The sequence below is a fragment of the Calypte anna genome, chromosome 4A (assembly GCF_003957555.1).
Source record: "Calypte anna isolate BGI_N300 chromosome 4A, bCalAnn1_v1.p, whole genome shotgun sequence".
Classification (NCBI taxonomy): Eukaryota; Metazoa; Chordata; class Aves; order Apodiformes; family Trochilidae; genus Calypte; species Calypte anna.
In genome coordinates, this window is record NC_044248.1 from 621197 (window position 1) to 633492 (window position 12296).

General features: G+C 50.7%; 1 protein-coding gene across 4 annotated transcripts; it reads left to right on the forward strand.

Moving 5' to 3' along the window:
* The first annotated feature begins 2833 nt into the window (after positions 1–2833).
* On the forward strand, positions 2834–8698 carry PAQR3 (progestin and adipoQ receptor family member 3). Of its 4 annotated transcripts, none has more exons than XM_030450184.1 (7): positions 2834–3185; positions 3267–3429; positions 4422–4577; positions 4936–5133; positions 6233–6323; positions 6645–6793; positions 7223–8698. In XM_030450184.1, exons 1-6 carry the CDS (start codon positions 3001–3003, stop codon positions 6785–6787), a joined length of 936 nt encoding a protein of 311 aa, XP_030306044.1. In that variant the 5' UTR covers positions 2834–3000; the 3' UTR covers positions 6788–6793; positions 7223–8698. The 4 variants fall into 4 exon arrangements, with proteins under 4 accessions (XP_030306044.1, XP_030306045.1, XP_030306047.1 ...); XM_030450185.1 differs by having other exon boundaries at positions 2929–3185; positions 6650–6793; XM_030450187.1 differs by lacking the exon at positions 6233–6323 and having other exon boundaries at positions 2929–3185; positions 6650–6793.
* The last annotated feature ends 3598 nt before the right edge of the window (positions 8699–12296 follow it).

Below are 12296 nucleotides of genomic sequence, written 5' to 3' on the forward strand. Positions count from 1 at the left end.
ATCAAAGTCTCTTTGACTTCCACAGAGCTACAAACCTGATTATCTTACATACAACTCCACCACACAGCAACCTCCACTGGTTAATTTCACAGATGCTTTGGGTTCTTCCAGTGAAGGATGAGACAAGGTCTGCTTTACATGACAAGGCCCTTAAATATCACCACCTCCTGATGTAAACATGCATTCCCTCCACAGCCCTTTCAAGTTTTCATTGCACACTGATACAGAACCAGAGCTGAATAACTAGGTCTTTATGTTCATAAACCCCTGTCAGTATTTTATTCACAGGCTTTGCAGTGTAGCATTCTGCTGAACACAGAACTCTGAATACACCTCCCTCTTCCCACCCCTTCTTTGCAACCATAGGCCAGGAAAAGCTGAGCTGGACTCTGACACAGCTGTGAGCAGGATGCAAAACCAGGCCATACCTTCCACCAACATGCACAGGTACATTTTCCCAACTTAGGTCAGACTGAGAACAGATCTCAGTCCTGGGCAATGAACTGCCTTTTCTGGAAAACTCAGAGCAAGCCGAATTCTTCCACAGCATCAGATTCCAAGAGTGCCAAAAGGAGTCCCAGGGCACCTCCTATCTCTTTGCTTGCTAGAATCATATAAAAAGCCAGATCCCCCTCTCAAAAAAATGAAACTGGGAAGTGTTTCACCAGGTACTTTGAAAGCAAAGGCTGAAGCAGGGAGGCAGAGCCATCCCAGGAGTGCCAGCAGTGCCTCGATGTACAGTGCTGCAGGCTGGCGAGAAGCGGCAGCGCCGGGATGAGAGCCCAGGCCAGGGCACGGGATCTCTGGCCAGGCCCAGCAAGACCCTGCGGAGCCGGGAGGTCAGCCCGCCGCGGGCCGATAGCACAGTGCCAGGCTGACACCTGGAGGGAGCCTCAAAAATCAGCACCAAGGTTATTTTCACTCTTAGTTTCAAAACTGAAAACTTGTTTGTTCTTTTCTAGGGTCTTTGTGCTCCCATTTCATCTTGAGCATTTGAGATCTTTTGTTTGGATAATTCTTCCTCCAAGTCATTTAGTCATTTGCTCCCTGAAAAAAACCGCAGTAGAATGGAGCAGGATATAAAAAAAACCCCGTTAGTACTAGAGAACCTACACCACACAGTACAAATAAACTTGCTGCTCTCTCCCAGGATTTCCTCAAACATCAGGCACTACACAGGCAGACTGCTGACAACAGGAGAACAGGGCACGGCTGGGGCTAACAGGAATCAGTTCAGCAACCTCCTCGATAGCCTTCCCTACCTCTGACTGCAGGGATGGTGAGAGTTCCAACAGAAAAGCACAGAATATTCAGGCACAGTCATCTTTACTCTCAGCTAACCTTATCTGCCAGCAAAATTAGGGAGACAGTATAGGAACCAGGGCAAGCTACTTACTCACCCATGAGGTCGATTCAGGTCAAAGCTATCATGCACGGATCGCTAATTTCAATCACGCATACAACACAATTGCTCAATAAGCTCAAAATAAATAGTAAGTAATTAATTTAAAGCTGCCCTAATTGTTTCTCAGCTTTCCGTATTAATTAAACCTGTAACACTTCTCCTATCAAAGTTTCAAAGCTTTAACTTAAGAGCCAATTAAAGCTTCTTTAAAGCAAAACAAAACAAAAACCAACCAACCAAAAAAAAAACAAACCACCAAAAAAAGAACCAACCGACACCAGCTCTGTCAGCTCCCATTCCTTCTGACTGAACTCTTTGAAGAACTCGGATTTCATTTAAATTGCACAGGGCTTAGAAACAAAGTAGTTTTTTCCAGGTATAGTGTTCTTAGTGAGCTAATGAGTCAATGGACGCTTAAGACTAATTAAGGTTTTAACTTGTTAGCACTTTCTAATCAGTGTGTGTCTGGAGTAACGTGAGTCAGGGCTGGAGCACACGGTGCATGTCCCCGGGACAGCCGCAGCTCCCCTCGGTTACCGTGCCCGCTGCACTCCTGTGCCTCTAAACGCGTCTGCAGAATCGTGCCTCACCTCCCTCACTCTCCAAGAGAACACAGCAGAGAAAAGCCAGAGGGACACCTGTTAGGATAAAGACTGCCACCATGCAGACGCCACACTGTTAGCTTGGTCACACTGGGCTGCTCCAGAGGTTTCAGCTCCCCAGGGCAGCAGGTTAACCCAAACAGGGCGGTTTCCTACGCGGGGCACAGCTGGCACAGGTCAGCGGGAACGGAGCTGTTCTTCCACCAGAGCAGCAACATCCAGCCACAGCCTGTGGATCATTTCTCTTTTGGACAAGCGATCAGGTAACTCCTTCGTGGCCCCTGAAGACTTATCTCCCGGGACACTTCCAGCGGAATCCCCAGCCCTCCTGTGACCCTGTCAGGTGGGGAACTCACCGGGACACCCCCACAGCTCCACACGGCTTCACTTTCCTCAGCATCCTACCCCCCCACAGAAATATCTTCCTCAAAGAGTTTCTAAGGGATGCACAGCATTTCTTTTTGGACAAAATTACCTGTTGTGACAATAACCTAACATTTTCTTGTACACCTTATGCCATGAGAGCTCTACCTGGAGAATCAAGTTACACTCACGCTGACAACTTCCAAGCAGAGCCGCATTTTTCCCCACGTCCTCTCAGGCTGGGGCACCGCGGGACATCCCAATCGGAGCCCCTCACCGCAGAGCTGCAATCCCTCCTTTTCCAGCCCGGTTTGCTCCCCGAAGGCCCCGGGATCACCGCTCCCCCATCTCCGCCCTGCCCGCTCCCGCCTGAGGGGGCGAACGGCGCCCCCGCGCGCCCAACCGCCGCTCCCGCCAGCAGCGCGCGGGCGTCGCGGTGACGCCATCGCCCTGCGACGCGGCCGCTGCCGCTCAGGGCCGGGCGGCGGGAGCGAGCGGGCCGGGCCGGGGCGGAGGGGCGGGAGAGGATGCGGGAGAGGATGCGGGAAACGGGGGAGATCCCCGCGGGCGGCGGCCCGTGAGGGGGACGGCGGCGGGGCGGTCCGATGCGGCGGCGGGGCGGCGGTCAGGATGCACCAGAAGCTGCTGCGCAGCGCTCACTACATCGAGCTGGGCAGCTACCAGTACTGGCCCGTGCTGGTGCCCCGCGGCATCCGCCTCTACACCTACGAGCAGATCCCCGGCTTCCTGAAGGACAACCCCTACATCACCGACGGCTACCGGGCCTACCTGCCCTCCCGCCTCTGCCTCAAGAGGTGAGGGCAGCCCCGCACCGGCCCGCACCGGCCCTGCCCCGCCTCGCCCCTCACCCCCCGCACCGCTCTGTCTCCTCGCAGCCTCTTCATCCTCTCCAACGAGACCGTCAACATCTGGAGCCATCTGCTCGGCTTCATCCTCTTCTTCACGCTGGGCATCTACGACCTGACGGCCGTCCTGCCCGCCGCCGGCGCCTCCCGGGAGGACTTTGTCATCTGCTCCGTCTGCCTCTTCTGCTTCCAGGTGGGGCTGGGGGCTTGATCAGGAGAAGGGGAGCGTTAAAACACACCAGCAGTGCTTCCACACACTGTGTGTGTGTGTGTGTGTGGGACTGCACAGCAAGATGGACTCGGGTCACAGCTAAAATCATAGCAGCATGGGAGGGTACAGGTTGGGAGGGGCCTTTAGAGCCCATCGAGTGCACTGGACATCTCTGGGCAACATCAGCCAGGGTTTCACTACACTCACTGTCACAAATGTCTTCCTTACGTCCAGTCTAACTTCACCCTCTTTTAGTTTAGAACCATCACCCCTTGTCCTGTTACTACAGGCCCTGATGAGCAGTCTGTCCCCATCTTTCTTGCAGGCCCCCTTTAGTACTGAAAGGCCATTTGAAGGACCTGGGAAGGCATGTTTGACATGGCTGTTCTTTTTACAGACTTGCAGGCTCACGGGTTGAGTTGATTTTGACATACTCAACATCTGGAATAAGCCAGGGAGGAGTCAGCAGAGCTGGTGTAGGAAAAAGGCTCTGAAGGAGAACTAAATTGTGCAGGGCTGCATTCCACAGCTTCAGCAGGGTTGCTGGGGTTCAGCAGTGGCTGCTGCTGGGAAGGGCCATTTCTCAGGGAAAAAATGAGAAACTGAGCAGTCTGTGCCCCTTCCCTTGTGCTTTCCCTCAGTCAAGTCAGGTGGGTGCCAGGCAGATCTGGGCTTTGGGTTCTGCTCGGGGCAGCTCCTGGTCCCACTGTGCTCATGCAGACACAGCCCTGCTCCCTCACCTGCTGTCTCCTTGCTGGGCTCAGACCTGGCCTCAGCAGCCCCCTTGCTCCCCTGTGCAGCCTGGGGCCCTCACATCTTGCCAAGTTCTCTGCTCCTCTGCCAGAGGTGGTGATGTCCCTGCTGCCCGTCAGGACAGAACAGATGAAGGGACGCCCTGGGGGCTTCAGAGCTTGAGCTTGCCCTGCTCGGTGCCGCTTCCCCCGCCACTCACGGGCCCTCCCGCCCCATCCCAGGTCTGCATGCTCTGCTCCGTGGGCTACCACCTCTTCTGCTGCCACCGCTCCGAGAAGACGAGCCGACGCTGGATGGCGCTGGACTACGCGGGCATCTCCATCGGCATCCTGGGCTGCTACGTCTCGGGCGTCTTCTACGCCTTCTACTGTAACAACGTGAGTCGGGAGCACTCCTGCGGGGGGGCCCTTCAGTCCCTCGACCCAGGAAAGGGGGGTCCGGGCAGGGTGTCCCAACACAAGAGGAGTCAGGGTAAACTTCAGAGGCGCTGCTGCTGCCAGGTGGATGAGGCTGATCAGGGCTGATCATCTCCCCAGCACAGGGAATCAAACCCCTCTCAGGAGGCAGAGAGAAGCTTGTCTGTTCCTCTGCTGCAGGACAAGTGCAGTCAGCTCTGTCCATTCCAGCCCCACCACTTGTGCTCCCAGCAGTGATCTGAGATCTCAGCACCTTCAGCAGCACAAACCTCCCCCCAGAGGAGGCACCCACCAACTTCTGCTGTTTCTCTCCCCCCAGTACTGGCGCCAGGTGTACCTGATCACCGTGCTGGCACTGATCCTGGCAGTGTTCTTTGCCCAGATCCACCCCAGTTACCTCACCCAGCAGTGGCACAGGCTGCGTTCCATCATCTTCTGCTCTGTCTCTGGCTATGGAGTTGTCCCCACCCTCCACTGGGTCTGGCTCAACGGCGGCGTCGCGGCCTCCATCGTACAGGTACCACCTGAAAGGGGAGGGGTGAGAGAGCTCTGATGCTGTGTCTGGAGGAGGATGGCAAATGAGGAGCTGGAAGGGACCCCCAGGGATCATCTAGCCCAGCTCTCCCACTGGAGCAGTCCTCTTGCACTGGGGAAATGAAGGGAATTAAAGTTTCTCCAAGCACAGAATTCTTACAGACAATCTGATCCAAATGCAAACACTTAAAAAAACCTTACTGAGAAGCAGTACAGGGGTTGAGTGCATTACATCTGCTTTGCTGATGGAAAACTGCACCATGAGCAGGAAAACTGGACACAAGGGTGCAGAGCAGCCTGTGTGGGTGGGATGCACCATTGCTCCCTGGGGGACAGGGAAGTCTGTCAGGCTGCACCAGTGCTGAAGGGAGGGGAACGAGAAGGCATTGATGGGATGATGGTTTGCTTCCTCTTCAGCTCCCTGGGTTAGCAGCAAAAATCAGAATTTGTCTGTTTAGCCTTCTGTCTCTCAGGCAGCTCCTCAGTGAACAGCAGCAGGAGGTTGCTGAACTGTTCTGCCCCCCTGTAGCTCCTCCTGGGGTAGCAGAGTGGTAAGACAGGGTACATGTTTTGTGTCCAAACGTAAGAAAAATGCTCTGCTTCTGGTAACAAAACTTGCTGTTAGGGAAAACAACCAGCAAAGCATGACTGGGTTGCTTGATTATTTCCCATCCAGTGTGCAGCAGTCCTGTGGCTGGGTTTTAGTGACTGCAATCCCAACCAGTTGATGAGGTTTTGCACCACAACCACCCTTCTCACTTACCCTGCTGGTTCTGCACAAGATCAGTGTGTTGGAGAACATCCTTTTATTGACAAGTCTCAGGCCTGCTCCAGGCTGCACAGAAGCACTCAGGGGCTGGTGTGCTGAAGCAGGGGGATCATGATAAACAAGCTTATTCCCACTCAGAGTTTCCCAAACTTTGGCATTTGCTTCTCTGTTGGATTTTGTCCATAGATAACACAGGCAATGAAGTAAGATTCAGATCTACCATGCCTTTTTTTTACCTTAAGGGGCTTTTTTTATTTTTTTCTTTCTTCTTTTCCCTTCTAAGAGAATAGGAGAGCTTCCTTTTCTTTTGCAGGAGTTTGCTCCACGTGTAGTTGTCATGTACTTCATCGCTGCTGTAGCTTTTCTCTTCTATATTTCCAAAGTTCCAGAAAGATACTTCCCAGGTAGGAAATTCTCTTCTGGGTTTTTTTTCCCTGCAGCTTAGCTTCCTGCAATGTGACAGTCCCTTCTGCCAGTCCTGAACTCCCTGCCAGAACAGGTTGACCACAAACTATTCTGACACAGAGTAAAACATTGTGTCACCAGAAGGCAGACAGCTCCTGATGGAGTTTGTTCCAGAGCTCTCAGTGCCTCCCAGCGAGGGCAGGGTGTGGTTATGTAGTTGAGCTTTGGAGGAGACTGATTGCTACTTGCAAAAAAAAAAACCCAAAACTGCTGAAACTAAAACTAACAGCTTACCCACTCTCCCTCTCTCTTCCCGGCAGGACAGTTGAACTACCTCGGCTCCAGTCACCAGGTGTGGCACGTCCTGGCAGTGGTGATGCTGTACTGGTGGCACCAGTCCATGGTTCACATCATGCAGTACCGGCACAGCCAGCCCTGTCCTGAGCACAGCACCCACCTGTGAGCCCAGGTACAGCAGCTCCAGTGCTCCCTAGCAAGTATAGAGCTACATCATCCCTGTCCTTGTCACACACTTCAGACAACCTTCCTCATTAGCTGTCCCAAGGAAAGTGCTGATTGGTGTGACACTTGGGACTGAAAAAGCAGTGAGCTTGGTGGCAGGCACTCTGCTGGGCCACACAGGATGGGAGGCTCTGTCAGGTACAGTGTCAGGACAGGCTGGACAGAGCCTGCCACATTCCTTTCATCTGTTCACAGTTCTAATAGCCTGGAGCAGTTATTAGTACTTGTTCTAAGCTGCCTTTCCCTCAGGCTTTTGTTACATCTTCAGCCTATTAAACACTGATCTGGTTTTTGGGTTTTTTTGGAAATCAGGTCAAGAGCTGATAATTTCATGTGCACAGTCAGTGACTAAACCTGTTTCCCCACTCTATTCCAGAGGCACAACAATGGAATTTCTGACTTAGAGGGTCTGGACTTTGCCTAAAGAGCTGAGCTATGAAGTTAAGCACTGAGCCAGTTGCTTTTCTGACTCCTGGACTGTTACCTGCTTGCTGGGTGCTACACAATGAGTTTTGAAAACACCAACAGCAGTGCCTGGGGGCTGATGTTTATTTCCCACCTGCAATCAGGTACAAAAACAGGACTTCTGGAGAGGGACAGAGGAGAAGTGGGCTGCAAAACTCTGTTTGGATCACAGCAGTGTTTGTTTTGTTTGGTAAACAAAACCAGCAGAGGCAAGTACCCCTGCTGAGCCCACAGACCTCTGTCCAGCTTTTCAGGGTTTTTTTCAAGTGCATAATTAAGAAACCACTCCTGGCAGCAGGCTTGTAAGGCCACAGGGACTCTGAGGCCTGATCCTGAAGCAGAACCACAGCAGTACAGCATGTTGGATCCTTCACAACCTGTGCCTGGATGGTGTGCTGTCCCCTCCCAATCAATAGCTGACATCCCCTGGTGTTCAGTGGACTCTTGTACTGTTCTGGATGAACTCTTTTTCCTGGAAGATAAAACCACATCATCCACCATAGCTGTATCTTCATGTCAGATCTTGAAAATTAAACCTCCCTCCCAATATGGGTAGTGCCACTACTGCAGGGACTGCCTCTGGCTCCCTTTGGTAACTTGGAATTAGAGTGCTGATGTATTTCAGGAGTAGCACTAAGCCTGTGCATTCAGTTTGTTTCTCTCCTGCCATCAGTGGAGTTGCTAAGACTTTTTTTTCAATGACATTTGTTCAGCAGGACAAACTAACACAGCACACCCAGAGCAGTGAATCTGCCATGGATTCAACTCACTGAACTTTCTTGTCCTTCTCCCATGCATATCCCACTCTGTCCTGGCTGTTGCTGCCCTCCTGGGGATGCAGAGGGCAGGGTGCTGACTCCATCCTCCTGGAGAGGGGTGATGGCAGTTTGTAAGTTCAGTGGCTGGGTTGCAGTTTGTTGTTGGTTTTTTTGTTGTTTGTTGCTTTTTTTCTATTCCAGAAAGGAGCAGTGGCAAGAACTGACTTTGCATTTAAGATTCAGCTCCCAAACCTTTGAGCCTTTCAGTGTACACAGGTTTTTTTACTTTTTTTTTTTTTAACTTGACAGCCAAGCAAGTTTCAAGTGCACTAATTACTACTACTGAAGCCTGACAAGGAAACTACAAGTATAGAAAATGTTTCCAGTGTTGTGTGAACAATATTTGAAGAATGTGTCTATCTATTGAAAAAGCATACTGACTTTCTAGTTTGCTAATGTATTATGTATTTTTTTTATGTAAACTAACTACTGCAGCAGTTTTCACTGGGCAAGGAAACTGCCTGCAAAGCTGTACATTTTTAATACCTTGACAAAATTTATCAAGCTGCATGATGGTCTTCTGTGTACATACTGAACCTGTAAATAAATATCAGTTCCTTGGAAGTTTACCTGGAATAACACCATTCTTGCATCTCACACAGGGAAGTGACAGATGTGAACTGCTCAACTGCACAACTCGTCATCTCCCTGGGTTTTAAATACAGCAGGAGCCAGGCTGTTTGCAGGCACAGCACAGAGAGGACCTGCACTGCCCCAGCCCATGGTGTGTGGAGAGTTTCTCCTCTGGTTTTGGAGCAGTGCTCACTGGAGCTGAGCTCAGCTGTGCAACCTCCCCCCCGGGAGCCAGCCTGACTCCAGGCTGAAGTCCTCCTTATCCTTGAAACACTGATTGAAGCACCAATAGAACAGCCACAGTCACTCGTTTAAGGTGAAGGCTCCAGTTAAACTCTTCCCCCATGGATTTGCTCCTATGAAATTCAGACTGGAAGGGGCAATGTGCAGCAGACAGAACAGGCAGGACGTGAGCTGCTCATGTCCGGGGCTGCTACTGCTCCAGCTTTCCTTCACCCTTTTCATTCTCACTTCAGTTTCCCCAAGAGTGAAATTAGAACATGCAGCATCCAAAAAAACCTGCTTTGGTAAGCAATTCCTAGAAATCATATTAAAATGATGTCCCAAAGGTGAGGGACAGAACCAAGTCCACAGAGGTGGCCTTGGGCCCCAACATAACATTTTGGGTACGGAAAAGGGACCAAGGACCAAGTTTCTGTGACTGCCTCGGGATTGGGACCCATCCTTTGAAACCATTCTGCAAGAAGGTTTTTAAGAGTAATACTGACCCTAAAGAATTAAAACCACTTACATGATCTGCAGGTTTTTAACAAGCTGAACAAAGACAATTGGGCAGCAAATACAAGTATTTAAAAAAAAATTAAAAAGTGAGAGAAGCCTACAGCCACAAACAGCAATCTGGAGAAGCAGCATTACTTCAGAGTGAGTAAAGCCTAAGTGTGAATACTCAGTAATGCAAAGTTTAAGGAGAGCTGCAAAGTCACTGTTACCACATTTGTTTATTTAACAACTGCAAGTTTTTTATGACGTACATCAGTTTCACAAAGAAGTTAAAGTTCTCTCTTTAGTGGTACACAAAAAAAGCTTTAGAAACTTGAAGTCCTAACAAGAAATGGAAGTGTAGTTCAGGAAAGTGCACTTAAAAGCTGAATGCCAGCGATTTCAAAATAGTTTTTACACTCTTTAATGTTAAGTGATGCCTTAGTCACAAATTAAGCTATACACACAAATGTCCTTGATTTTCCTTTTGAAATAAGCACTATGGAAAACTAATGCAGCAGCTGCCCTTTGCGCTTTTCTCTTTTACAGCTTTTACTCATATTCACTCCCTCAAGTCATGGAAAGTGATTGTGGCTGCTGTTACTAAAAACACAGCAACTCCAAGAGATCCATGATGTGTGCGAGCATGTGTATATTTTATATATACTTTTCATATATAAAAATACACGATTTAGTATAAAAAAAAACCTCCAGATAAACTCTTATTCTCACAGTAGCAAATATATCAACTTATTTTCACAGTACTTGGTTTTACTAACTGAACACCCAGAGGGATTACAAATTGTTTCCCCCAAGGCTGGTGCTCATGGGCCCCGTGTCCCATGGGCCAACCAAAGCCACCGTGAGAGGAACAACCCCCCCATCTCACTGTCCTTTCCCTGACCACAACCACTGAGGGCTTCTTTGTACCTTTAGACAGAATCTCTCTCGAGCAGCTGACTCTCAAAAGGCTGTGGTTCAGTCCTTCAACACACTGGAAGGAAAGCTGCCCAGACCCATGGATGGTTTGGGTTGGAAGTGTCAGCTCCCCACCTCACCACTGCTGTCATGGTACGAGGTACTGACACATTCCCTTCGTGACACAGGGATGGGCACACACAGCAAATAAAGGCAAAAGGGCATCTCTCACCTTCCCCAGCAGCACATTTTGTCTCTGCTGAACAGTGGATCTCAGCTCAAGTCAAGCCCAGCAGGGTTTAGTAGTGTGTGAGCAGCCCCGTGCTGCACACACCCAGCTGAGCAAGATGACTGACCTCACCCACAAGGGTAAGAACAAAATGTTACATGGCTGCAAACCCGCCTGTTCTGTAACTAGAATACAAAGAAGAATGTTTATCAAGGCCATTAGAAAGCAGACATCACCAGGCATAACTCCTCTGCAGCCAGAGGCATCCTGACACTGTGGGAGAGAAGTGGGTCCCAGTCTGCTTCTCCCTCCCCCCAGTTCCTGTGCCCAGGTCCCCCTCAGCCGTCCTGCCCTGTGCTGGAGCCACTGACAGACCCTCTGCCAACCCCCAGCCCTTCCACCCCAGGAAATCCTCTGGCACCCTTCAGCCTCCAGGTGAGCAAATGAAAAACATTCCCATTTCCTTCTGTTCTTCACTCACACTTCAGCCCACAGGCCCTGTCTGCACAGGACAGGACAGGACAGCTGCCTCCCTGGCAGGCCCTGGAGCTAAGCACCCTCCCATGGCCTTGGGAACCCTTCCCTCTGGCACCAAACAGCTGAGCAAGCCCTGAAGTTGCTTTTCCAGGAGCTGAAGCAGCAGCTGATGGCTTTGGTGAGGACCGCCCCACCGAGGACAACGGGGCAGCTGCCTCTTGTTTTATTCTCCTTTTATTTCCACCCCCTGCCCCACCAACCATGTCACTCTCCTGGGGCAGGCGAGGACCTGTGCAGAAGGCAAGGGCAGGAAGGCATCTTGTGAGCAGGCAGAGAAACAAAAAGGAAACAAGAGTTAACCTGAGTACCAGAAAATGCTACAAAACTCAGCGAGCGCTTCTTACAGCCTTTGGCACAAAACCCCAGGTGAGAACAGTAGTAATAAAGCCTAGGAAACGCCTGTGCAAAGAGAGCTGAAACATTTCTACTCATAACCTCATAGGAGCTTAATTTCTAAGCCTGATGAAGGCATTCTGAGCCAAGCACAGCTGTAACAGTTCACTTCCACCCCACAAGAAAAATGAAAATGAGGAAGATAAAGGCAATGAAGGTTTACAGATACTGTATGAGCTACCTTCAAACTCCAGGACCAGGGAAAGCCATCTCATACATCCAAGGAAGAGTTTTATGAAATCAAACCCCAAAGAAGTCAAGTAACTTGTTTTTGATGCATCGTTTTCAGCAAATATTGAAAGGGATCCACCCACAACCCCCTCACAGAGCTCTGGGTGGCTGTATAGCCATCAGGAGACTTGGAACAAAAATGCACAACCCTAAATATTTCACTTCACCTCCTGTGAAGGACACACACACACACAGGGACACAGAACCACGACTGCTTATGTCCTCCATAGATAAACATCCAGCTATCTACTCATCAGCACTTGGTGAGGCAGGACAGAGGGTTGAGACCAGCAGAGGAACCTCCTCCTCTTTCAGCCTGCCACAGCACAGGGCAGAGGAATGGCCCCAGCCCGAGGTGTCCTGCTTGGCAGGGGCTGCAGGGCCTGGCAGGGACAGCAGAGGAGCCGTGCTGCACACACACAGCACTCCTACACCCTAGGCAGGGAATCCTGTCCCTGAGGAGCCTGTTCATGTCCCCTGCCCAGCACCACTCCAGCCACATCCTGGGTGCTGGTGTCTCCCAGGGGTGGGTGGGCAGGAGTCCTGCCCTAAGGCATTGAGGTGGG

Excerpts from the sequence above, each read along its gene's own strand:
- PAQR3 (XM_030450184.1), top strand. The coding sequence starts at position 3,001 with ATGCACCAGAAGCTGCTGCGCAGCGCTCACTACATCGAGCTGGGCAGC. Across the intron at positions 3,186-3,266 it reads TCCCGCCTCTGCCTCAAGAG|CCTCTTCATCCTCTCCAACG; the intron begins GTGAGGGCAGCC and ends GTCTCCTCGCAG. Across the intron at positions 4,578-4,935 it reads ACGCCTTCTACTGTAACAAC|TACTGGCGCCAGGTGTACCT; the intron begins GTGAGTCGGGAG and ends CTCTCCCCCCAG.